Below are 12,281 nucleotides of genomic sequence, written 5' to 3'. Positions count from 1 at the left end.
TTACATAGAGGACTTGAGCATCCTGCAGGGTTTTGGTATCTGTGGGGATTCCTGGAACCCATCCCCTTGGGGTCCTGAGAGGGACTGTGTGTGGAGAATCCCAAGACCAGTTGCTGTTCTGTATGTCACTTATTGTTTGTTACCCTCAGTTGATTCTGAACCAATTTATTTCTCACTGCTGGAGACTCTAAAGAGAATAGACCCAAACATGTAGTTTTATTTCCTAGAAATACAGCCTAATGAGTTTGGCAATTCACAGAAAAGTCCTAGGACCATGCTTATATTGGTGACTGTTGGTCATCAGCATTTCTCTCAGACGTGGTCTAACATTGGGGCCCCTGTAGGACCACCTTTGAAGCACCCATATAGCAATCAGGAATTAAAACACAGAGCCCGTATCTGGGTACTTTTTCATCTAGTGCTGTTCAGGCGTAATCTTTCAGGTTCCCTTCCTAGGAACTACTTCCTTAGTGAGGAGGGCCTGGTCCGGTGGCATAGGCAGGTGCAGACAGGGTGAGGGCATATAACTGTTCTGACACCTGGGCAAACACCTAGAGGCTGGCAGGTGACAGGGAAGTGCCTAGTGATCTGGGGAGGTGGGTCCAGGCAAATGCTCCTCACTACACCCTTAAAATCTCACATGGATATCACGTGGCTGATGAGTTACTTATGGCTTCTAATGATTAAGGCATTTTCTCTGGTGAGGACAAGAGGATTTCCCTGGCTTTCAAGAGAACATCTGCACAGGGCCTCGTTGAGGTGGGCTGGGTGTGTGGGTGTGGTTGTCATTTTTAAGGTCACTTCCCTTGAAGGTGACAGACAACCTCGAAAAATAAGGCTTAAATAGACACTTAGCCACATTACCTCAAACTGTGCTGCTGTAACAAAACACCTGGTACTATCTAATTTATTTCTCAGTTCTGGAGGCTGGAAGTCCAAGATCTGGCTTGGTGCCAGATGAGGTCTACTGTGCCTCCAAGATGGTGCCTTGTTGCCTTGTCCTCTGGAGGGGAGGAAGGATGTCCTCTTACTGTAGAAGAGCAGAAGAGAATAAACTTATTTCCTTGAACCTTTTTGTAAGTGTCCTAATCCCAGCCATGAGGAAACCTCATGGCTTATCACCTGAAGGCTCCTCCTCCTAATACTGTCACACTCACAATTAAGTTTCAGCATGAGTTCAGAATTTAGCACAAACTTATTCCTCTTTCAGCTCTGATTATTTGAATCTCAGCTCAGGCTTTTCTGTAGCTTCTTCCCATCTTTAGGTGCTGCTAAGTGGTGGCTTGACCTCCAGCCATCTTCGTTGTATTCGACAGGAAGGAAGGACAAAAAGAGGGGACAGTTAGTTACTTAAGAAGATTGGGGAAGCTGCCACTTACGTATCAGTTGACCAGACTTAGCATGGTCAAAAGGAGCTGCAAGGGAGTCTGGGAAATATCAAGTGCCCAGCTAAATCTCAAGGCCGAAGATTTAAGGTCTACAACCAGCCATCTCTAGCAAGTTATCTCCTGTGCTTTAGGATAGAATCTGTAGGAGAGTAACCTAAATCAAGGCTGATGCTGAGAACAAGCAGTGCAAACTTTTCAAAATTCCAGGTCTGGAGAAAAGAGAGGACTGCTGATTAGTTAAGACATTGTATTGTGATTGTTTTAAGAAAAAATTGTTCCCCCACTCCCACTCTGTGCATTCCTCTCCCCCGTGTTGAGTCCTTCCAGGCCCTGGGAATAAAGTTTGAATCATAAGTGGTTCTTGGGTTCCAGAAGTTCTTAAGCTATTGATTGGGTTGATCTGTGGCTGCTTTTGGGTACTAGATACCAAAGACCCTTACGTTATACAGCAGTTTAGTGAGCTTCTAATTCAGATCTTTGTGTGTGTTGATTATTCTGTAGCTAGCAGTGCATGGTTCTGGGGCTACCCACGACTCTTAAGACTAGATGGCCTGGCCACTGTTCCAGGGAAGCCTTTGAGTGACATCTATTGCTGCTGCATAGTGGTTTGCTCTGGGGTGGAGTCAGCAGGTTTAAACTTTGTTCTGTTTCACTGAGGGCAAATGACTGGTGCTTTGGTTTTCTCATGCCTGTAAATTAGAGCTTCCAAGCTGTGTGTGGAGCAACCCCTGCCTCCAAAGGAGTGATGTCATGTCTGGCGGCCATGGTGGTTTTCCCTTGAGATGGACAGCATATAACTTAGTGGTGTGTTTCTTACTTAATGACAGTGACAAGAGTAATAATGTGACCCGCTCACAATCCCAGAGCAAAGGAGCCAGCTGAGCTCTTTCTGCTGAGGAGGCCAAGTGTCTGACCTTCTGACATTGCTAGCCGATGGGGTCATTTGAGTTCAGAACAAATGTTCACTGAAGCCTGCACACCGTTGACAGAGAGCTGATTGGCTCCTTTTGGCCTGGCTGATGGGTTGCTAGGTACCCTCTGATTCTAAAGCGGCTCAACCAACGCAATGAGAACTTGATGGGATTTCACAATGTTAGCCAGTGTGGCCCTTAGCCTAGACTCTTTTGTGAGGCTACTCATGAGCACTGCCAGCCCATTCCTCTAGGGACATCCCCAGCCCAGGGCCCTCCCCAGAGCGGGGCTGCTCAAGCTATCCAGTTTTGGGCCCTGTTCAAGTTCTGAACAGTTGTGCTCAGGATGCAGGCTGAGTGTTCTAGTGCTCTGCTTGCTTTGTTTTACTCATTCGGCAGTATTGGATCTGACTTGAGCATGGTAAAGAGTAGATCCTGGAGGACATACCCACTAGGCATAGTCCAGGCTGTCTGGCTGAGCCATCTGTCATGGAAAGTTGGTTTCAGAGAAAAAGCTTTTCAACAGCAGTACAGGAACCCATTTGGCTCAGCAGCTGCCACTTTGGGAGCTGCCAGCTGGAGGGTCCTGGTCTGGTGACTAGCTGTGGATGCTCCTGGGGTTCCCCTTGGGGGAGTCTCTGAGAAAGAAGTTCACTGTTCAGCACATCTGGTACACTCAGCCCACAGTTACTGGCTTCTAACAGCTGGACTCTTGAACATACCAAAAATTCGTAGGACAGCTTTTTTTTTGGATATCTGAGTCACTTGCCTGCCTTGAAATCTAACATAAATGCTGATTTAAGGATGCAAAGAGACAAATAGTGTTATATTTTTCACCAGTTCCCTCCCTGTCTCCCTTCCCCTATCATGGAAGTGGAATAAATGTATGGAACACAATGGAGCTGGTGACAAACCTGCTTCAGTTCTGGAACAGTGAAAAGAATGTGTATTTAGAATTTGGAAGATAATATAGTTTCAGACTTGCCTCTCTGTCTGAGCAAGTCATTTAATTTGGTTGATTCCCTTCATGAGCTGTGTAGAGACAGGGTATCACTGTGTAGCCCAGGCTGTTCTAGAACTTGTGATCCTCCTACTTCCACCTCCCTAGTGCTATATTACAGGCATGTACCACCCTGCCCAGCTTTAAAGTAAGTAAATAAATAAATGATGAAATAATGTTTTCAAAATACCGCATGAGTAAAGAAATTATAAAATCACCTTCACTGATTCTTCCATGTGTTTTCTTCTTTTTCTGCAGATACCTTGTATTGACCTCATCTAATTTGGTGTTCAGATAGCAACCCACAGTCCTAGCAGGCTTGTTCTGCCCTTCTCCCTTTTAATATGTGCTAGAAGTGGCAAGGACAGAATTACCCTAGACATACTGCGTTAAGTACGGAGATGTTATGCAAAGCTAGGCTGAGCTCAGGCTCCCCTGCGCAGTGTCAGCTGTCAACTGGCCCAGGGCAGCTGCATAAAGGGGGCCCTGGTGTTGGAATCCTGCTTCCAGTGCCCTATGCCTTGGACATCACATTTAACCTCTCTTTGCCTTAGTGTTCAGCAGAGCTGGTATATGTGTAATTTCCATCATACACGGTTGCAATAACCAAATGAGTTAATTTTAAAGGGCTGAACCTGGTGTCTAGCATGTGAAGAAGCTGGGCTTTTGTTGCAAAAAAAAAAAAAAAAGAAAAAATTGCTCTAGCCCAAACTAGCTTTGAACTCACAATCCTCCTGTCTCAGCTTCAAAGTGCTCCAATTACAGGTATGGACCACTTACCTGGCTGTGTGTTTGGTGGCACTGGAAGTTAAACCCAGTTCCATTGAAGCCATTTTTAACTGTACATGCAGTTGCGTTGAGCATGCTCATGTTTGGGTAACCAGTCTTACTGTCCGTTAAGCAACTCCCTATTTCCCCTTCCCTCAGCTGCCATCCAGCTTTCTCTCCATGAATTTGGCTACTCTAGATACCTCATGAGTGGAATTGTACACGATTTGTCTTTTGGTTGCCAGAAGTCTTAGCCCACTGTAACAATCGTACCTGCTCCCATTTTTAGCTTTTTGTAGCCTAACAGTTCCCTGACTTTTCAGATCATAATCATTAGTGAATTACTTTCTTATGAAAAAGTACAGGAAATATTGAATTAATTTATAAAAAGAAGCTCATTTCATTCTTTGGAAGAGGGGTGCAGGATTAGTGAAAAGAACACCAAAGTAGAGGGGATGGAGATGGGCGTTACATATAGCAGAGTGGAGCCTCTGTAGAATGCCTCCCTTCCTTTTTTCCTCCCTAGCGAGTATGTACACAAAAATAGAATACCAAGTCCTGTGTATCTGTTGCTGTGATTCAGCATATATCTGGATTTTTAAGGGCCTGTTTCTAACATGGTCCAGGAGGAAGGAAATAACCTTAACAGTCTAGATTATCCTAGAGGCCACTTGCCTTCCTTGATTATGTGGTATTTATCTCCTGAGTGATAACAGGTATCTTCTGCCTGCGACTTCTCATTACCTTTAGGTTGAGGTGAAGAGGAGGCAGGACCAAGAGATTGTAGGCAAGTCACTTAACTTCAGCTTGCACATGTGACTTACAAGAGTGTTTGTAATGGCGCATTTGGCATGGGCCTGCACCTGATAAGCATTGGGTACAATATTAGCAGTGGTGGTTGTCGGGGACGATGTGTCTGTGGAAGGGAAGGGTCACCAGCCAGGTCTTTGAAGATACAGGACAAAGTCATGCAGCCATTATTTCTCAATCAAGAATTACAGTGAGCAGTAACTTTGTAGAATTGTACTCAACTGTTTGCTAACTCAGTGTTCTAAGTCTGCCTGGATTAAGAGATACAACTGTGTATCATTCATTAAGCAGGGTATCTTCTTTATGGTGGTGGTGGGATTGCTGTTCACTTCAAAATCATTTAATGGGTTGTGACTTAAATTTTAGGGAAACCCATGATTTGAGTGACCTTATAAACAGTATACATCTGGCTCCATGAATCTCTCTTTTTATTTTTGTTCTTTGAGCTTCAAGAAGGAATTCTATATATTCGTAAAGGCTAAAGGTTCAGCCCTTTATCCTCCTAACAACCTTAGGATGCAAGAAACATGTCAGTTAGGAAAAGGAAATTAATGGCCTGTGGAAGTTTAAAAATCTATAGTTTATGATTGTATAGAGCTTTGTGTTTTGCTGTAGCTTATTTGAGACAAGATCTCACTGTGTAGCCCAGACTGGTCTAGAACTCACTTGGGTAGCCCAGGCTGGCCTTAAACTTGTGGTTTCTTGCCTTAGCTTCCCTAGTACTTAGATTATAGGTTTGTGCCACATGCCACCACATTCTCAATTTTGAATTAAAATCATGTGCAAGTTTTAGTTTTCTATGTATGATTTTCTTTTTGGTGGTGGTGGTGGTGGGGGAGCAAATCTGCAGCCCCAAAGTCTAAAGTTTTAAAATTCTCAAGTATGTAAATATGCAAAACTATTATGCAGGTAAAACATTGCTTACAAATAATTAACAACTATGTTAAACTATTATTGCTCCTCCAAATATTTTATTTGGTTTGTGTTACAACTTGTATAATACAGCATATTGTGCAAAACAGTTTAATTTGCATGGACCAGTGCAACAAGAATGGCCAGTTTTTCTCAATGCTCAAATCAAACAACTTCATAAGAATTGTAACTAAGACATTTTTGTGTTTTTTTTTCCTTGTTAAAATCAGTTGGTAAAGTAAGTTCAATAGTAAGCCTTTTAAGATTGAGCTCCCCAAACCTCTCAAGTATATTGCTTTTTCATTGGTTAAAGATTAGGTCAACCAGACCCATAAGGAGCCTTGTTGTGGCTTCCGGAGTTTTTGGAATACATTTTTGAGCCAATCTTTGTTATCAACCGAAAAAAAGAAACGAGTTAATTGATAGATATAATACTTCACTCTCATTCTTTTGAATTCACTTTTTATAATTTTCCTTTTATAAATGGTATATGTTATTAAGTACAGAAAGAGGTAATGTATTAGTACCAGCATAACACAGAGCATGTAGGCTTCATTTGGAATTGGCTCCCCACTCTGTTGGGATACCCCAGAGTTGCTTTAGGTATTAGTGATGTTTGTGTCCACATCTCTCCCTATGTGGTGAACACACATTTATGAAAAAGCTATCATGTTTTCTGTGTAGGTGAAAAAGTCCATGATGGAGGGCTGGAGCAGAAGTAACCAGCAGAGGCCAGGATGAAACCATTGCCTTGACCTTGTGCTAGCTCTTTGGCTGTGGTTTTGATTCTATGATAGAGATGGGCTGAGGATGTCCCATGATGCAATCACTTAAAAAATTTTTTTTTGGTGGTACTGGGGATTGAACCCAGAGCCTTGTGTTGAGCTACACCTCCAGCCCTTGGTTTCTTATTATGAGATTAGAGTGGCATTGAACTTGCCATCCTCCTGCTTCTTAAGTGCTGGGATTACAAGTGTGCACCAACACACCTGGCCACACAGTCACTTGGATCCTGAGGTCCTTGACCCATCAACACAGTGCCAGTGTACCGTTGTTTCATTTTTCTGGTGTCTTGTGATATACCAGGGCATAAGCAGGCAGAATAAATGGCTGCTGCTTTCTCAGTGGCTTTGGGGAAAACTTTTGAGAGGAGTAGTACTGCACTAATACCTCCTGCCTTCTGGCACTGTGGTTATGTGAAAATAGTAACTTGTGCTAAGGAGGGGGAGAGAAGGATTTGTGGGATGCTTAGACCTCCCTCAGCAAGCATGTCCTTCTCCCTTAGCTCCTAACCCACCCGGCAGCCTTTGGATGCTGCCCTCCCAGCCCTTTCTCAGAGAGTGTGTGGCTCTGGACCTCCTTTCTCCCACATTCTCCCCTTATTCCTTGGTGTCCTCTTCTCTTCTTGCAGTCTTCCGTATGTGCAAAGATTGTGCAACTCCTGGGGCAGAATGAGGTGGACTATCGCCAGAAGCAGGTGGTCATCCTGAGCCAGGATAGCTTCTACCGTGTCCTCACTTCAGAGCAGAAGGCCAAAGCTCTAAAGGGCCAGTTCAACTTTGATCACCCGGGTGAGTGGGGGAGTTGACTGGGGTATGTGTGTGGATGCGGGTATGTTTGGAGGGGCAGGGGGCAGTAGTTTTGTCCTGCACATGAGGGAGTACTTAGCTGCCCTGAGTCTCCATCCGATTTATAAAACAGGGATCTTACAACTACCTTTCAGGGTTTTCATGGGGCTTATAGGAAAGGAGGGCTCATTTAGCACTGACTGAGTCTGTATCGAGTGAAGGTGACTTGTGAGCTTGGGACTTGGGCTGGGCCAGCCCACACACACAGGAGCACACACACACACAGCCAGTCCTTCTGCCTCCTCTGATCTGCAGCAGCCTGTGTCAGCCCCTCCTCCCCACCCCACATGTGGGTACACGGCCTGTGTGTTCAGCTCACTGACCAGCACAAAGGAAGTTGGGGGGCTCAGGGTGACTGCCTGAAGTCCTGCTGACAGCCCAGATCTGTGCACCGCTCCTTCAGCTGGTTTAGGTTTCTCATAAACAGTAGAGTTCGCCCTTTGTGGCATGGGGCCTGTCGTCCTCACCTAGTGGTGAGTATGCCTCCCTGTTAACATGTGCTGATCTTGGCCAATAGCTGTACTTAGAGGGAGGAGAGATGTCAAAGCCACGAATGGAATGTCAGGAGAAAAACAGAGGTTGGTTTGCCAGAACTAATTTTCACACACCCTGTTTCAAAAATCAAGAAAGCTCTTTCATTTTTCTACTTTGGGTGGAAATCGGTTTTGAGGGGTGATTATGCCTGTCTAGGTGTGATGTGCATATATGAAACACAGGTTCGTGGGGACGCCGTGTACATGACTATAGGAGAAATTAGTTTCAAACTAAGAAATATGTTAACAGTTTGATTTTCTTCAGATGCCTTTGACAATGAACTCATCTTCAAAACACTCAAAGAAATCACCGAAGGGAAAACAGTGCAGATCCCTGTGTATGACTTTGTCTCCCACTCTCGGTAAGTGGGCTGTTCTGGGCTGGAGGTTGCTACCCACTGTAACTCAGAACATTTCCTGGTGTGTGCTTAGACCCCCGTCCCCAGCTGATGCACTCAGGCCACTGTCCTAACCCTGCCCCATGCCACTGCAGCTGTCAGTAGAAGGGACAGTGCTGCAGTGTGTGATGGGGCTTTGCACAAGTGTTTCCTGGAAAGGCCTGGCCTTTCTGAAAAGAAAAGAAAGGCCCATCACAAAGTTAACCAAACAGTCCTGAAAATTTTGTGATCAAGACAAACCGGTCCTCTCCAGTGAAGTGGAGCGGTGGTGATCCTGATTAGGACAAAACTAATGACTAGATTTATAGCTTATCTTCCTCTGAGGGGTGGAAATGGGTTCCTGGAGCATTCAGGCCTGCTGGCCAGACCCCTGGCACCTTCAGAGCTGTGCAGAGCTTTCTGCTCATTCTGTCCTGCGGTTAACATAAAACCTCTTAGAACTCCCAGCCTGTGGACTGTTGTGAACATTTCTCGCATAAGCTCTGTGGAGTGTTCTTCCTCTCTCGTTTCATTATCCCATTCTCTCTTGAGTTAATTTTTTGAAAAGGAAATTAGATCTCAATATCTGTCCCTTACCAGATGTTCCCACGTTTTTAAAGCCAGTTATTTCTCAGCAAGCTCCTGCACTGCACATCTGAGTCAGCCCTTAATGCAGCACACACACACCTGTGCCACTCTCACAAGCCAGAACATGAGAGTGTGGCAAGGATTGGATTGGAGGAGGATGAGAGGGGGAGAGCACTTGGAGATGCACAGTGGGGCTGTTTTGCTGCTTAGCCTACCTCCCACCAGTGTCTCCGAAGTACATCCCAGGGCCAGATCCAGCTGGGTGGAAAGTTCAGAGATCAAGGCACCAGATATCATGTCTCCTGTGTTGGTCTTCTACTGAGCCCCTACAAATTGTGCAGGAATAATGGGATTTAGTGTAGGAATTAGAGCTTTCCTGATTGTTGGAGGCTGAGAAAGTAATGACTTTTGAAGGTCAAAGGATAAAACACCTATCACACTTTTCCAGCCTGATCATTGAAGCAGAAGCTAAGATTCATGGAAAAGTCTTAAGAAACAACCACATCTGGGCCTCCTCAAAGTGGGGCCTTGTGGAGTGTTTGCAAAGTGTCCCTGTCTCACTTTTACAGTAACTTGAGCATTGTGAATTTTACCTCTGTCAGCTTCTAAGTCTTCATTAACAGAGTAATTGGGAACCACACAGGGAAAAGGATTCTGACAAGAGACACCCCAGCCCACCACTTCCTGAGTTTAAGGAAAGACTTAGAGTGCAGCAGGACAACTAAGGCAAGAGCCTGTGAAGAAGGAAGGATGGGCTGGAGGACTTCGAGCAGGTTGTACAGAAGAGGTGGTATTTAAATGATAGGTTGGAAAGATAAGAAGTTGGGGGAAGGGATTTCCAAGCAGCAGATAGGGAAGCTTTTCAGGGATGGGCATGCACCAACTTGGTGGACACCTATAGCTGGGGTAAGTGAGGATTGGGAGCCCGTGTGTGGAGAGAGGGTCAGCAGGTGGAGGAGGTGGGGAGCTAGGCTTCAGATAATGCAGGGCCATGCATGTCAGGGGCAGGAGCACGAATGTGTTGACAGCAGAGAGCTACCATTGTCTCTAATGTAGGAGTGGAAAGATGACTGATGCAGGAAGAGAGGAGACCCAGTAACATTTAAGATCCTTATAAATGGTCAGGCCTTTGGAAGAGCCCAGGCATTGGAAGTGAGGGTTGTTGACAGAAGTCAGGGCTTGACTAGTGTCCAGGGAGGAAAGTGGAAAGGGAAGTGAGATGCTTCATGCACTATGAGTTCCATCAAGTTCATATATTAACAACAAAAACCTTGGTAGAATTCTCAGTACAGGCATTTTTCACCTTTTCTCTTGATTTTAAAGCCTTATATTTAAAAACCTTACTCTTTAGTGGCCCACAGCCCATCTCTTCTGGGAACGTTTCCTGACAACCTCAAACCACAGCAAACCCCCCCAACTCTTAAGGGCTACTTGTTCGGCATCTGGCCTTTTAGGGTTAACTGTTCATACTCCACGTAGCCCAGGTTGTCCTTGAACTCAGGATCCTCCTGTCTCAGCCTCGTAAATGCTGGGATTACAGGTGTATACCACCATGTTTGGCTAAAGAGTTTTTTTTTCCTTTTTTAGTGGTGCTGAGGATCAAGCCTCAGGGCCTTGCACATGCTAGGCAAGCACACTATTGCTGAGCTACATCCCATGGGCCTTTGGTAACAGACATTTGCACTCACAATAAGAAGACACCTATTTGCACATAAACCCTTCTCTGGGCATCTTCATTAGTCAAATGAAACAGTTGGCTTAGGTTATCTCAAATGGTTTGACAGTCTAGATTTCTTTCTGGGACTTCCAGCCAGACTCTTAACTTCCTAGATGGTATGGCCTCTTGCATTTTCTGGGCAGTAGTTAGTTGCTCAATAAATTTTTTTTTTAGTTCTGAGTTGTTTTGAAACATTTTCCCCTTTAGATCTCAGTGGATTAGGGAAATGATTAATTCCACCTTCTTAGGGTGCCAGCAACAAAGCAGGCTGTTACTATCTTCTTCCTGGGAAGCTGCCTAATTTCTTTTTTAGTGTTTTATCAGGCGTGCTGGTAAGAATATCTTGCAGTGTCCATAGATTCCAAGCCTATCATAGTCATTGCCCTCTCTGTTAGTGTATTTTTTCAAATTGAATCCCAGAAATCCCATAAATCTGTTTCCCAGCAGAACCCTCTCCCCTCTCCTTAGTATAGGGCAGTTGTCTGCAGTGCCTCACTATTTCACTCTTTGATCTGTTTTCCTGTGTATATCCTTGTCCTAAGCACAGTGTGCACGTGCTGTTTTCTGGCAGCAGACATTCCTCTAAACTGGTGTTTCTCCATCCTGGCTGCATGCTAGAAATACCTGGGGAGCTTTTAAGTTTTTAATTTTTTATTTTTAGTTTGTTTTGTGGTGCTGGGGATTGAACCCAGGACCTTGCAAGCATTGTACCACTAAGCTATATCCTAGCTCCTAGAGTTGGGACCAGGTATAAATGTTTTTAATACCCACCTTCCCTCCTACCCCCCACGTGATTTGCATGTGCATCTAAGCCACTCCAGGGATCTGGAGACTCTTCTGTTGTACTCACCTGTTTCCTTTTCTTGCTGTCTCCCATGGCCCATGTCCTGCCTCTTGATGGTTACTCTAGCGGTAACGCTAAGACTTACATGCAATCCAAAGGATCCAGCCTGAGCATGTTTATGGAGGGGAGTTCTAACACCATCCTCTCAGTGGGTCATCGCTCTGTGTTTGTACAGATGGAACTGTTACTATCTTAAGGACCTTTAAAAAATGTCTTTGATTTGGTTTTGTTTACTTACGTTAGCTCACCTGCTAGTCAGGATGAGTAATAAACCTGGAAGTGGTTAATTCTCACTGCCTTTTCAGTGAATTTGGACTGAGAGACAGTTGGGGACCTACAAGGAAGGTCACTGGAGAGACTGAAGGGGCAAGAATACAGTGGAAAGTGGAGGCAGAGCAGACCCCAGCAGGCTACTGTGCTGGCTCGTGGAAGAGCCACGTCAGACAGAACTCAGGACTTGACTTTATGCCAACACTTTCTCACCCATCTCCTCCTTTCCAATATTTTTCTTTTTTCTTCCTTCCCCTCTTCCCTGTGGTCCTTTCCTCCCTCTGTTCAGTTGCCTCACGTCTGGGGGAGGGGTGGGGATGGTAGAGAGAACTGAGTTTCTGTTTTTTAAAGTTCAGTATTAGGTTGCAGAAATGCCAGGCATGAGAGCATTCCTGGAGACGCCTTCAGAAAACAAGAATTCACATCTGCTTTTGTCTGTCTGTATTCTTCATTCCAAAGTAGTTTTTTTTTTTAATTTTAATTTATGTTTTTATTCCAAGAAAATGGACATCTGCCTCTATTTTTGTTTAATGGC

General features: G+C 44.8%; 1 protein-coding gene across 3 annotated transcripts in view; it reads left to right on the top strand.

The window, feature by feature from the left end:
* Uck2 (uridine-cytidine kinase 2) overlaps positions 1–12,281 on the top strand; it is a 64,973-nt gene that overhangs the window by 41,869 nt on the left and 10,823 nt on the right. For all 3 annotated transcript variants that reach the window (XM_020169636.2, XM_074047602.1, XM_074047603.1), the window contains exons 2-3: positions 7,201–7,360; positions 8,216–8,312. In XM_020169636.2, the coding sequence (XP_020025225.1) occupies positions 7,201–7,360; positions 8,216–8,312 (257 nt within the window). The remainder of the gene's footprint in view (positions 1–7,200; positions 7,361–8,215; positions 8,313–12,281) is intronic.

This window comes from Castor canadensis, chromosome 11 (assembly GCF_047511655.1).
Source record: "Castor canadensis chromosome 11, mCasCan1.hap1v2, whole genome shotgun sequence".
Taxonomy (NCBI): Eukaryota; Metazoa; Chordata; class Mammalia; order Rodentia; family Castoridae; genus Castor; species Castor canadensis.
The sequence above is the reverse complement of the archived record's forward strand: the minus strand, read 5'-3'. Positions and strand labels throughout refer to the sequence as shown.